Source organism: Rousettus aegyptiacus, unplaced genomic scaffold, assembly GCF_014176215.1.
Source record: "Rousettus aegyptiacus isolate mRouAeg1 unplaced genomic scaffold, mRouAeg1.p scaffold_m13_p_1, whole genome shotgun sequence".
Classification (NCBI taxonomy): Eukaryota; Metazoa; Chordata; class Mammalia; order Chiroptera; family Pteropodidae; genus Rousettus; species Rousettus aegyptiacus.
The window spans coordinates 50,782,005-50,796,631 of NW_023416284.1; the positions used below are offsets into that span (position 1 = coordinate 50,782,005).

The following is a 14,627-nucleotide window of genomic DNA, read 5'->3' on the forward strand; positions in this document are numbered from 1 at the left end:
ACCATATGGCCCTCTACATCACTCTTTTTAGTATTCGGACTCTTAAAATGAGTTTATAATAGTAATTTTTCACAAGGTTATTAAGAGAAACATTTAACTTTACATTTTAATTTGTTTTTTTTAATCAACTATTTTTGAAATCCTACCGAGCACCAGGCTTAAGTAAGTTAATGCATATGAAAGGTTAATCATATAATAAAAATTCAATTACTATTAATTGCTATTAATATTATTAAAAAGTTCTTCAAAGTTCTGGCTCTTCAAAGACAGAAATATGGCACAAATAATGGCATGAAGAAAGTAAGGATTACTTTGGTTATTGCATAAATTATTCTAACTTACAGGCTCAAATAATGCTTCAAACATATTCACTGTTAAAATGAGTTAAGTTAAGAAAGACACTATGGATTAATTATACATAAGGCCCATGACACCATGTGTCATTAATTATGTATAGGACCCATGACACATATGTACTAGAGATAAAGCAATTACTGAACTACCATGAAATAGTCCACTGCAGTCAATTTAATAGTGCAGTTGCCAGAGAAAGGACATTTATTGGAGTGACCTACATGTAAGATTGAGTTCAATTTGCAAGAGCCTCACCATAGGTAAATGTCCTTTCTGTCTTTCATGGTCAAGTGGTGGAGGATTGATTGTAACTGAACAGCCCTGTCATTTGTTCCTACATTTCAACCATCTGAGAGCTGCTCTCTGCTATCTCATGTGCTCTTATGCAAGAAATCACTGTTAGGTTTTTTTTGAACACCTAAACTGCCTGATAGTCAGGGAATCAATACACCCTGTCACATGGCATTCAAACCTGCTATTAGTAGAAAAGTAACATAAAGATGTGTTTCCTTACAGGATAGTGCAGAATTGATCACTTCCCTGCTTCACAGTGGAGCTGACATACAGCAGGTTGGGTATGGTGGTCTCACCGCCCTACATATTGCTACAATAGCTGGTCACCTGGAGGTAAGTCACGCTTGAGTAACCTGTAAAAGTAAAGCTGCTTCTTTGTATTCTTGTTCTCAACTTTTCAAATGCCAGCTTTTGCGTGCAATTCTAAGAGTTGGTTTATTCTTTAGCTACTGACCACATTCATTTATTTTGGGGAGCAAATTAAGCTATATAAATGTTATTATTTTGATAGGCAATTCAGTCTATTTTGTAACAGTGTAATCAAACATCAATTAATATGAAAAATGACTGGATCCACAAAGGCTTTGTAGCAGTGATTAAGAACCTAGGTTTTGGAGTCAGGAAACTCAGTTTCTGTCACTTGCCATGTTTACATCAAGCAAGTTACTGTACTTTGTGATGTCTCTGTTTTCTTTATTTATTAAATAGAAATAGTAAGCTCAATTTAATGATAAAATTAGATAACTCTTATAAAGCACTTTGCAAATTACTTATCACAGAGTAAGGACTCAGTGAAAGATTATTCATTTATTCACATATGCATTATTTGATTTATGAAGCATCTGTTGTGCACCAGGTACTGCTCTAGCTGTTGAGGTAACAGTAGTAAGAAAGACAGGCAAATCTGCATTTTTTTGAAATTGAGTTGTGTAGAATAAGATATATAATAAAGAAAATAAAATACTATACAATGTTAGTAGTGAGTACTATTAAAATAGTAAAACATGGCAAAATGAAAGCAGAGTGATGAAGAAGTGGGCACCACTTTAAATAAAGTATATCGTGAAGCTTATATATATATATATATATATAAAATAGCATTTGCAAAGGCTCAGAGGTAAAAAAGAGCTAGATGTGTTTGAGGGACACAAGTGAGCCAAAGTTATTACTGTAGTATGAGCTGGAGGTGGAGTGATGGAGATGAGGTCAAGTGGATGATTATAAACCAGATCACAAAGTGTTTTAAAGACCATGGAAAGCACTCTAGATCTTACCTTAAATTTAATTCTTGAAATATTAATTTTATACATTCAAAGCACTTTCATATCTATTATTTCATGTATTTCACAAATCCTCATGAAATGGTTTTTATTATTACTGCCAGTAATAGATATAGCTGATACAGTACAGTAATTGTCTTTACGGATTACAAAGCCACTGAGAACGAATTCCAGAATCCTGGTCATTTTACTCTAAATTTCATGATTTTCATATTCTATTAATTGTAGTAACCATATGTAACTCAACAATGTAAAAAGTGAAAAGTCTTATATATCTTCATTATTAAACAGCTATTTATTTCTCCCTTTTAGTCATGTTGCAAGTTAAATTATACTTTCTTCAAACAAGCACACACACACACCATAAATAGAACTGCATATAAAATTATACATAAAACCTATAAAATAGATATAATTCATATCTCTTAGGGTCACTGCAAAGGACTTTTACATTCAATAAATATTAACATATCTCATTGACAGCAAAATAGTTTCCTTCATGATAATGTTTCCAAACCTTACTATATCTTCTTATTTTCCAGAAAATAATTCATTTTAGTGAGATTCATTATAAATATAAATGAATTTGTGTTACTCATGAAGAGAGGAGAAATTCTATTATAATCACTTAAATATAAATGTTTTACAAAAAAAAAGAAACCAAGTGAGGCCAGCGATAAAGTAAATGAAAGGTAAATATTAAGAAGCCTGGGTGAAAGAATTGATGAAGTAGACCTTAAGTTCCAGGGAAACACATTCATCTTCTGAATGCCAGGAAAATGACAGAATATGTTATGAAAAACAATATCCTTTTTGTCTGGTGATAAGCTGATTACATATATGAGTAATAGAACTAAAACAGAGTCAAAAGTAATGTGGTTAAAAGGTTGGTCTTTTCATCTCCTAAACAATAGCTTTTTTATTTTTTGTAAATAATATATGGAAGGAAATCTCATACTGATTCTACCAGACTTAGGGCAAACTTTACCAGTATAATTCCAAATAGGTCTCAACTCTCATCATGCAATTCTTCATAGATTCTCCAACTTCTTTCGTTAGCTGTTATATAACATTTAATGACTTTTATAGCCAATCATTGATGCTGCGTAAAACAAGTACATATATATTAGCCTTTATTCTCTTCTCACCTAATGGACTAATAAATTACAGATCAGATAATAGGACAATGGCATTCGAAAAACCTAAAGACATCAGAATTTTCTTGAATTGTTAATTTCAAAGCTAGTAATTGCAGTAAGTACCAGCATTCAGTATATTTTCATTCATTTAACAAATATTTTTGAGCTTCTACTTTTTTCATAGCATAATGCTATAAGTATGGAAACAATACAAGAAAATACAACATAATATTTTTCCCTAAGAACTCTATAGTGTAGCTAGACATAAGAAATATCTACACAGGAAAAATTATAGCCAATTCACAAGCAAAATAGCAATATAGCCATAAATAAGGAAGAGGAAAAAGTGGAAGATCAAAGTTGGTTTGATAATTAGGAATAATTAGAAATATGATAATTATATAACTAAGAATGTCTAAAACACAAAATCAGAAGTGTTAGGAGTTCACTGGGAATAGAGATCAATGTGAACTAGAAGAGTTAGGGAAGGCTTCCTGAGACGGGGTTTGAAATTGAGCTGAACTTCGAAAAATAATGAGAACTGGACAAGGAAAAGAAGAGCCATGTCTAAAAATTGGCAGACAGTTGGCAGACAATATTATATTAATTTCAGGAGTACAACATGGTGGTTAGACAGTTATATTACTTATGAAGAGATTATCCTGATAAATCTAGTACCCATTTGACAACATACATAGTTATTACAATATCATGGATTATAATCCTTAGGCTATAATTTACAACCCTATGACTATTTTGTAACCACCAATTTATACTTTTTAATCCCTTTCCCTTTTTCATGTACTGCCGTCCGCCCTCCGACCCTACCAACCTCCCTCCCATCTGGCAATCAACAAAATGTTCTCTGTATCTATGAGTTTATTTCTGTTTTGCTTGTTTACTTTTTTATTTTTGTTTTTTAATTACACATGAAAGTAAAATCAAACAGCATTTGTCTTTCTCTATCTGACTTACTCTACTCAACACAATACCCTTTAGGTCCATTCATGTTGTTGCAAATGGCAAGATTTCATTCTTTTGTTCGCTGAGTAATATTCCCTTGTATATATGTACCACTTCTTTTTTACTCATTTATCTATTGGTGGACAACCAGGTTGCTTCCATATATTGGAATAGCTTATTCAGTCCTCTGCTTCGTGTAATCTACTTTTGATTCCCATATTCTCCATTTCAGTTATTGTATCCTTTATGTCTGACTGGTTCATTTTTGTTTTCTATCTCTATTTTTGTTTTCTATCATTTTATTATAGTTTTCACTGAGTTCTTCTACTCTTCCCCTAAATTCATTCAGCAGCCTTAAAACCACTGTTATGAACTCTGTATCTGATAAATTGCTTGTCTCTATTTTGTTTGGTTCTTTTCTAGAGCTTTGTTCTCTTCTTTCATATGGGACATGTTTGTCTCCCCATTTGGGGTGACTTCTCATGTTTGTTTCTATGTATTATGTCAGGCTCTTATATCTCCTGCTCTTAGTAGAATGGCTTTATGTAGTAGACCTAGTGGCACAGTTTTCCCTGGTAACTTGAGCTAGATGCTCCAGGTGTGTCCCTTGTATGGTTTGTGTGTGCCCTCCTGATGTAGTTGAGCCTTGGTTGATGTTTTCACATGAATGGGAAGGATTGACACTCAAGCTGATTTATTGTGAAGACTGGCTGGCTGGTGAGAAGTTGATCTTATAGAGCCTGATTCACTTTAGCAGGACTCTGATGCCTGCCTATTCTCTTTGGGTGTGTCATCTTCGAATGCAGCCCCAGGTGGTACTCTGGCTTGGTCCAAAGCCAGCCACCAGGTGTGCGGTCCCTGCCCAGGACCACCTGGCAAGAGTCAGCAAGCAATCCACAGATGGCCACCACCTGTGCTGAGGTTGGAGGTACCTCAAGAGGTCAAGCCATGAACCAAAGTCAGCTGCCTCTAGTACCAAGCTTGGGGCTGCTCTGCAAGAGGTATGGGGCATACAGAAGTAAGACACTGCTTGTTTGGGGTTTGTGATCATTTGAGAGGTTTTTTGAAAGTCCGCAGCATGAACCAAGATAGGCTGTGTATAGGTAAAAGTCACTGGAAGTGGCTTGGGTGAATCCATAAGTTGGGAGTGGTAGGGTCTCAGGGAATCACCTGGGTTGGGCAAACAGTGTTAGCCAAGTTGATGAAGACTCAGATATAGCAGCCACCTTCATCTGCACACTGGGAAGGGGGAGGGCCCAACAAAGGAACAATGGCTTCTGCCGGCAGTTCTGTCTAGGAGCAAGATGCCCCTCTAGCCCTCACCCTGAAGCTAGATAATTCGGTCCTTCCTCATATGTCCCTGGCACTTTTCAAGCTGCTGCCCCTGTGTTGGAGCTCAGAGCAAGTGAGTCTGGCAGTGAATAAGTCCTCTTGCAGGCCCTTAACAGGAATATCTGTGACTCTGGATGCCCTCTGTCTCACTTAGCCACAATCTCTGCTGGTTTTCACAGCCAGAAGTTGTGGGGTCTTCTCTTCCCCGCACTGGAACCCTGGGCTGGGGAACCTGGTATGGGGCTTGGACCAATTGTTCTTCCGTGGGGGGAAACCTCCACATCTGAGATAGCTTCCCAATTTTTAACTGCCACACGTAGATGTGGGACCAGAACATTCTGCATCTCTGCCCCTCCTACTATCTCCATGTGGCTTCTTCTCTATGTCCCTAGTTATAGGACTTCTGTTCAGCAAGACTTCAGGTGATTCTCAATGATGGTTGTTGTGTAGTTTAGTTGTAATTATGATATGGTCATGAAAGGAGGCAAGCACAGCATTTACATACTCTGCCATCTTGACCAGGAGCCTGAGCTGAGCACATTTAGAAGACTGTAGATACAATGATAGCATGAAACAGGTTGTGAAGAGTTCCTTTAAGTAACTCTGGATGTTAGGAATGGACCAGACTAAGGAAATTGAGAATACAAGTCCAAGGAGTTTAATTCAATTCAATAAGAAATTATTGTAATTTATGATGTACAACACACAAGACTAGATGGTGTGGTAGATAAAGAGAGTAATAGAACATTGGAATTTTTTGAGCAAGAGAATAAATATCAAATGTGTTGAAGAGGATTTTTTTGACCACAGTATTTAGTATGGATTCCAAAGTGATATGATGAGTAAACATCAAAGATAAAGGATTGAGTAGAAGATTCAATTTAGAGAAAAGTCAATTAGCTCTAGACATGTAAATACCTGATGACATCCAAATTTTATGTAAAAATGTTAATTCATTATTTAGGAATATACGATTGGCATTTAGTGGAGAAGTTGGGACTTAATCTAAGTTTTTGGAAGTCATATGTGTAGAGATGATATTTGAAACCATAGCACTACCTGAAAGTTGTAAATTGGGTCTGAAGATAGACAGAACTGAGCCTAAGAGAATATCCACGGAGACATGAGGAATTACCTAATAGCTGTTAAGGAGACAAAGATGGATTGGTCAGAATGTTATGAGGAAAACAAGGATATTGTAGTATCACCATAATTCAGGATATAAAGAGAAACAGATCAAGGATTCTGGGTATTAAATGGTGCAGACGGGTTGAGTGCAATGGGATACAATATACATAAAGTATTTATTTGCTACACCAAAATTTTAGGTGCGACTTCACTCCTATTTTTTACTCTCGGTTAGGAGGGGTGCTGGCATTGGAGCAGTGGGAGTTCCCTTTCATCTGTGATCACTTTCTTTTATTGCCCACCTTTCTCTGTGAAACAATAACTGATGCTAAGTCTGACAGACCTTTTTGTCTACACATATCAAATTCAGACCTTCCATTAGTGTCCCAAGTGTGTTTGTCCTCCCATAATCATGAATTCTATTAAACAATTTTACAATAAAATTTACATTGACTAGGCAGCTAGCTGTCTCCTTCAATAATAAAAGAGAACATGTGCTGCAGATTCCTAGACATGCTGACTACAATTTGAGGCTCAGATTTAGATTTACTGTGCTTTGAAAAGAAGGCAAATATTGGTTGTCCTGAGTCTCAATACATCTCCCTGACTGATTTATCCATCTATCAATACATATGCACATGCTGCTTTATACAAAGCCTAAGATCCTGTTGGCAACTAATAAACACATATACACCCTCTTTTCACCTTTGAGTCCAGGGGGCACATGAGTCGTATGCTCTCTCAGGCATGGAAAATGAAAAATATCAGCTAACATTTGTTCATGCTTTATTATTTACACACATTTGTCATTTGGTTCTCTTGTAAAATAGCTACCATTAGACTCAGTTTATCAGTGAGGGAACTGAGGATTAGAGCACTTAAGTGACTTCTACAGGGCCATTTAGGCAATAAATAAATAAGGTGGATAGGACTCAAACATGGTTATCTGACTTGAAATCTGCCATCTTCTAAATAAAAGAACAGTTACTCTCTTATGACTCTTAGGTGTATTGCTAAAACAGAGCTTATACCCATAAGATAAAAAGGTATTCAGAAAACAAAACATAAAGTACATATGTTAGTATCTAAAGTCCAGACATTACTACATGTACAATTATAGTAACATTAATTTATTCAAAGATAAATTTATATGGTTCTTAGAACATGGGCACCAGAACTCATGAAGATATAATGCATGTATGTGAGCGTGTGTGTGTGTGTGTGCAGACACACACACCTAAGTCTAAAACACTTTATACTTCGTGAAATAACTATTTAAAAAGCTGTTACATTTAGTGTTTCAAGCAGTGGTTTTCTCAGTCTTCAGGAGACTAATCAATTAGCTTTAGACAACTACTTGAATAGCAAATAGAAAAAAATATGTTCAAGATGATGCAATATATAATGTATTGGGATTGTGGAATATTTTATTTTTCACAGAAAGGTAGAGTTTCATATACACTCTGTGCAGGTGAGAGCATTATTTTCATAGCTGAATTTACTCTATCCTACCTTATGCCATTTTAAGATCGTAAACACTTATCCAAGCACTGCTTTAGAAGTTATTTTAGAATTTATTTCTTATTTCAAGGAAATGCAATTGATGTTGTTCCACTTCGTTCTTAACTAAATCATGTAGATGTTTCAGGAGAGAATTTTGTTTACCAGGAAGCTTCTGACTATCTATTTCTTTATAATGGCTTTAGTTTTCTCCCCAAAGGGACAAACAAACAAATAGTTGGAATTGTAAAATGCGGTCTCTTCTCTCTCTCTCTCTCTCTCTAAGAGATAATATACTCATGAGTTTTATGACCAAAACATACCAGATCTGCTTCCAATCATATGATTAGACAAAACCCCTTGTGAACTTCATTTGGAATCAGAAAAAATAGTAAAAAACTGTAATCATTAACAACTTTGAAGTGATAAAGTTGTGTCAAACATCAATTGATTTAATCCTCATTTGGGATTTTGTCCTCATTTTCCAGATGAGAAAACTGAGGCACAGAGAAGTTAAGTAACTTCTGTAAGGTGACAGAGCTAGTAGTTGGTAAAGCAGGTATTCACGTGCTGTCTTGTATCAGAGCCAGCTCTCTACTCACGATGCTACACTGCCCTTCGAATCCAAACCACAACCTCTCAGCCCACCTGACCAGAATTTAAGTTTGGAAATGGTAGATACAAGCTTAGAATGCAAGTGTGCAAGAAACATGCTCCTTACTCAGATCTGAAACATCTCAAAAACCAAACACATTGAAATAGTCTAGTGCCACCTTATATGAACTTTATTCTTCTAGGCTCTATTCCTTATCTCTAATGTTTCCACATTATGTTTTTAAACTATTCTGTTGAAATAAAATTTATATACCATATAATTCACCTATGTAAAATGTATAATTCAATATTTTTAGCATATTTACAAAGCTGCATAGTCATTACTAAGATCTAATTTTAGAACATTTTTCTTACTCCAAAAGGAAATCAAGTAACCATCAGTCCCATACATCCTTTACTACCCAGACATTTCATATAAATGGAATCATATAATATGTGATCTTTTGTGATTGGCTTTCTTTATTTAGCATAATGTTTTCAAGGTTTATCCATTCAAACAGTGCTGCAGTGAACGTTGGGGTACATATATCTTTACAAATAAATATTTTCAAATTTTGGGGGTAGATACCCAGAATAGGGATCGCTAGGTCATATGATAATTCTGTTCTTAATTTTTTGAGGTGCTTCCATACTGTTTTCCATAGTGGCTATCCCAATTTATATTCCCACCAGCAGTGTATGAGGGTTCCTTTTTCCCAACAACCCCTCCACGACTTCTTGTTTTGTTGACAATATCCATTCTTACAAGTGTGAGGTAACATCACATTGTGGTTTTGATATGCATTTCCATAATTGCTAGTGAAGTTGAACATCTTCTCATATGTCTGTTGGCCATTTGTGTATGTCTTCTTGGGAAAACTGTTCCGGCCCTCTGCCTGTTTTTTAATTGGATTGTTTGGGTTTTTTTTGTGGTTGTTGTTGTTCAAGTGTATGAGTTCTTTGTATACTTTGGATATTAGCCCCTCATCAGAAGCATTGTTTGCAAAAATATCTTCTCCAGTTCAGTTGGTTGCTTCTTTGTTTTGTTCATGGTTTCTTTTGCTGTGTAGAAGCTTTTTAGTTTGATATAGTCTCATTCATTTATTTTTCCTTTTATTTCCTTTGCCTCTAGACTCAAATTCATAAAATCTTCTCTAAAACCAAGGTCTATGAGTTTGGTACCTCTGCTTTGTTCTATGAAATTTAGAGTTTCATGTCTTATATTTAGGTCTCTGATACATTTTGAGTTAATTTTGGTATATGGTGACAGATAGCAGTCTAGTTCCATTCTTTTGCATGTGGCTTTCCAATTTTCCCAGCACCAATTATTGAAGATGCTTTCTTTTCTCCATTTTATGTTTTTGGCTCCTTTTTCAAAAATTATTTGCCCATATATACATGGGTTTATTAAAAAAAAATTTAAAAAAGAGGGAACAGAGAGAAAAAAATCATAGAATACCACCCTCTGAAATAACTGACAGGGCAAAGAAATAGTGGAGGCACTGAGCTACCAGAAAACAAAAGTTAAAATGGCTGTAGGAAAACCTTATCTCTCTATAATCATCCTAAATGTAAATGGACTTTACTTACCAATAAAAAGGCACACTGTAGCAGGTTGGATGAAAAAAAAAAAAAAAAACCTAATCATATGCTGCCTTCAGCATCTCAGGTTCAAGGACAAATATAGACTCAAGGTGAAAGAGTGGAAAACGATACTTTAAACAAATGGAATCTAGAGAAAAGCAGATGTAGCCATACTTATATCTGACAAAATAGACTTCTAGATAAAATGGTAACAAGAGACAAAGATAGGCATTTCATAACGATAAAGGGGAAAATACAGCAAGAAGGCATAACACTTACTGATATATATGTTCCCGGTGAGGGAGCACCAAAAATATATATAAAGCAACTACTAATAGAACTAAAGGGAGAAACTGACAAAAACACAATTATAGTAATCCCTTGACAGTTATGGTTAGTAATTCTTAAATCAACATTCAGGGCTTATTCTGGGGCTCAGGTAATAATAACTCACTATGTACATGCCTAGTACTATGCCTAGTACTATGACACATAGTAGGCACTCCGTGCACATTATTTCTCTTTACATCTCTGAGATATAAAATTTTATAGTAGTATTTACTATAAGAAGAAAAATCTAAAATGTAATAAAGATACAATATCATAATTATAATATAAATAACCTGATTTAAAAATGGAATAAGTATTTGGATTGACATTTCTCCAAAGATGTGTAAGTGGCCAATAAGCTCATGAAGAGATGTTTATCATTAGTCATTAGGAAAAACAAATCATAACCACAGTGAGATACCACTCCATCTCAAATAGTATGGATAATAAAAAAGACAATAATAAGCATTGATGAGAATTTGAAGAACTTTGTATGCTCATACATTGCTAATGGGGATATAAAGTGTTATAGCTGTTTTAGAAAACAGCCTGGCAGTTCTGCAAGGAGTGAAACATAGTATTATTATAAGGCCAAGTAATTTTACTTCAAGGTATATACCCGAGACACAGAAAAATTTGTACATGAATTTTCACAGGATTATTATTTATAATAGCTTCAATGTGGAAAAAATGCACCTCAATAGATGAGTGAATAAATAAAATTGGTATATCTATACTATGGAATATTATTCAGCAATAAAGAAGAATGAAGTACTAATGCTTACTACAACATAAATGAATCTTGAAAATGTCATTGGCCTGTGGATGTGATTGTAGAAAGAAATATGCAATAGAATCATCTGTTTTGAGCATCTATGATCATTCATGCTTATGTGTATAGCAGGACAAAAGGGTATGCAAATTTTACATTTTGATAATTATTGCCAAAAATGCTTCTAAAAAAGTGGATTTATTTACACTTTTACAGTATGAATACTTGCTTCCCTCTGCATAAAATATCACTTTCTAATTGTTAAATATAACAATTGTTAAATATAAGGAAGATTGAGTCTTTTAAAAATTTGACGTATTATTGGTCTTTTATATTTCTTTTCCTATAGACTGCCTTTTTGACCTATTTTCATTTTAGTTTATTTTCTTACTGACTTTTAAGAGATCTTGTATATTAACTAATTAGTATTTTTCATATCTATATGGCAGCTTATTTTATTAGTTGCCCCTTTTTTAGTATTTTTTGTAAATGTCAAATTTTTATGGTCAGATTTGTCAGTATTTTGCTTTGTGGCCCTGGCTTAGAAAGACTTAGTTTTTTTCAAGATTATATAAAAAGAAATCACAAATATTTATTCAAACACTAAATTTTGAGTTTTTTCCCCTTGTTTTTAGATTGTACCTGGAATGCCTTTTAGTTTAAGGGTTAATTAGGAATCCAGTTTTTATGTTTCTCTCCTAGAGGTTATCCAGATGTTTAAACAGCATTTATTGAATATTCTGTATTTTTCCCTCTGTCTTCTTTTTAGGTCTATCTCTGTATTCCTGTGCTAATTCCAAACAGAACTCTTATTTATTATAAATTTAGGTTATGTTTTAATAACTAAAAGTGCAAGTATGCCGACCCAGCACTTCTTTTTTCAGAACTTTTCCTGACTATTCTTTCTTTTTTTTTTTTCTGTATGAACTTTAGTACATGGAGAGACACTAGAATACAATAGTAAAAAATATGGACTCTAAAACCAGACTTTCTGCATTTAAATCCTACAAAATATCTAACACTTATTAACTGTACGACATTGGGAAAGTCACATATACTCTTGGGATCTCAATTTTCTAATTTTAGAAAGTAGATTGTATTATTACTCACTTTATTAGTTGTGTGTGTGCATTAAATGACTTAATATATATTAAATTTTAGTGCCTAGAACACAAGTACTAAGAAAATAAGCTATCATTTTTTATTCTATTATTTTTCTGATTTTATTATTTATTATTCCAAAAATATATATACTAATATTCTGACTAGTATAAATCATAATTTATAAATTAATTTAGGAAAATTTAATATCTCCATTATATTGAGTTTTCCTATTCAAATATAATATATTTTTTCATTTATTTGTTTCTTTGTAGATCTTGCCACAGAATAAATATTCTTCTCATGGGTTTATTAAAGTTTATTTCTAGGTATTTTATTTTTTTGTTGTTGTTGCTAACGTGAATGGCATTGTATTTTCCAATTTGTTATATTTTCTACATAAAAAATTTATTGATTATTGATTTTTAATTTTATAACCATTGAGCTTACTGATTTATTCTTTCTAATTCATTTCTTAGATGAGTCTTTTGGATATTTATGGTTTATAATTAAATTTCATAGATGTAGTAATAATTTTACTTCCTTTCTAATAATTAAAAAATCTTGTTTTTCTCTATCCTAATTGCATTAGCTGATACTTCCAGAACAATTATCATTCTTCAATTGAGTCATCCTGTACTCCTGCAGTGACACAATTGGTCATGACACATTATTCTTTTAGCTTGTTATCAAATTTATTTTGTTAATATTCGTAAGTGAGGTTGGATATGGTTTACATGTGTGTGTGTGTGTGTGTGTGTGTGTGTGTGTGTGTGTGCGCATGCATGTGTGATTATATTAGTTTGTTAGGGCTCCCATAAGAAAATATCACACAGACTGAATTGAATGGCTTAAACAAAAGAAATGTATTTTCTCACAGATTGGAAGCTAAAAGTCTGAGAGTAATGTGTAGGCAGGTTTGGTTTCTTCTGAAGCTGGTTTCCTTGGCTTGCAGATGACTGCCTTCTTGCTATGTACCCACATGTTTCTACTTCTGTGTGTATGTCTGGTGTATCTCTCTGTGTCCTAATCTCCTCTTTTTATAAGGACATCAGTCATATTGGATTACAGACCACTCTAACTTAATTACCTCTTTAAAGGCCCTATCTTCAAATACAGTTACATGCTGAGAAACTAGGATTTAGGACTTCCATTTATGAATTTGGCATGGGAGGGACAGAATTCAGCGTGTAATGATTATCTTGGTCAGATTTTGAAAGAAGTACACGCTGAATTGTAAAAAAGAGTTTAGAAATTTCTCCCTTTGTCCCTCTGTCCCGTGTTCCCCCTTTTCTCTCAGATTCTGGTATATAACCCTATGTAATTTCACAGTATGCAGCACTGTTACTTTATCTCTGATAAGTCTCCCCAAATTTTACAGGGAAATGAATCCTATATGAACACTGTGGTATATCACGATTCAGGCACAAAAAGCATAGCAAGGACCAAATATACCAGTCAATGGACATCATTACAAATTATTGTTTAACTGTTCACTCTAGTGAATTCCATTAATGACCGGTAGGTATTCTAATCACCATTCATTGACATTAATTTTAAACTTGTTCTGAATAGTCGTTTATAGTTCCGTGATGTCAAAGTTTGATATACCTTCATGTCAAATGGTTGTCTGAAATTAAACCTTTATTATACACATAGTCTTAAGTAACTGAGACATGATTTAGGAACATTACATCTTCTGCAGTGTTCAAAAGTGGTTTTCTCAGAAGTTGAAACCAGAAACTCTATGCCCTAATTACTGAATGTGCCCTGTGTTACAGAATACTGTTTATTAAGACAAAGAATCCATCTCCTACTGTCTAGGCTTGTGGTCTGGAGACTGAGACAAGATCATAGATCATGTATCATAATCGGTAACTGTATGGTCTCAGAAGCAATGCCTTAAGCATGTATCAATTGTTAAGAGTAAAGAGGATACTAGCTTGAGTGTCACTTTTTTTTTGGGGGGGGGGTGGTACTTGAGTCTTAGCTATTATTAAACATTAAGTTTTGCTTTCAGGGTGAGGTAAAAGAGTATAAGCAGAAAAAGCTTATAGGCTAATACAAATGAGATGTTCATCATCTTGCTACCCTGGAAAATGATGAGAGAAGCATTACCTGAGAAATTAGATTCAAAGATTGTCGCTAATCAAGTCAACCTGAATGAGAAACTCCTTTGTAATCATTCAGCATTTTGTGTGAATTTTCCTCTCTATGTCAACCCTTCTGTGCACTGAATTTGATTCCAACATTCAA

At 34.1% G+C, this 14,627-nt stretch overlaps 1 protein-coding gene across 7 annotated transcripts in view; it reads left to right on the forward strand.

Moving 5' to 3' along the window:
- The window catches only part of LOC107511005 (serine/threonine-protein kinase TNNI3K), a 256,099-nt gene that overhangs the window by 27,943 nt on the left and 213,529 nt on the right, over positions 1–14,627 (forward strand). For all 7 annotated transcript variants that reach the window (XM_016145058.2, XM_016145065.2, XM_016145059.2 and 4 more), the window contains one exon: positions 871–981. In XM_016145058.2, coding sequence (XP_016000544.2) covers positions 871–981 — 111 coding nt within the window. The remainder of the gene's footprint in view (positions 1–870; positions 982–14,627) is intronic.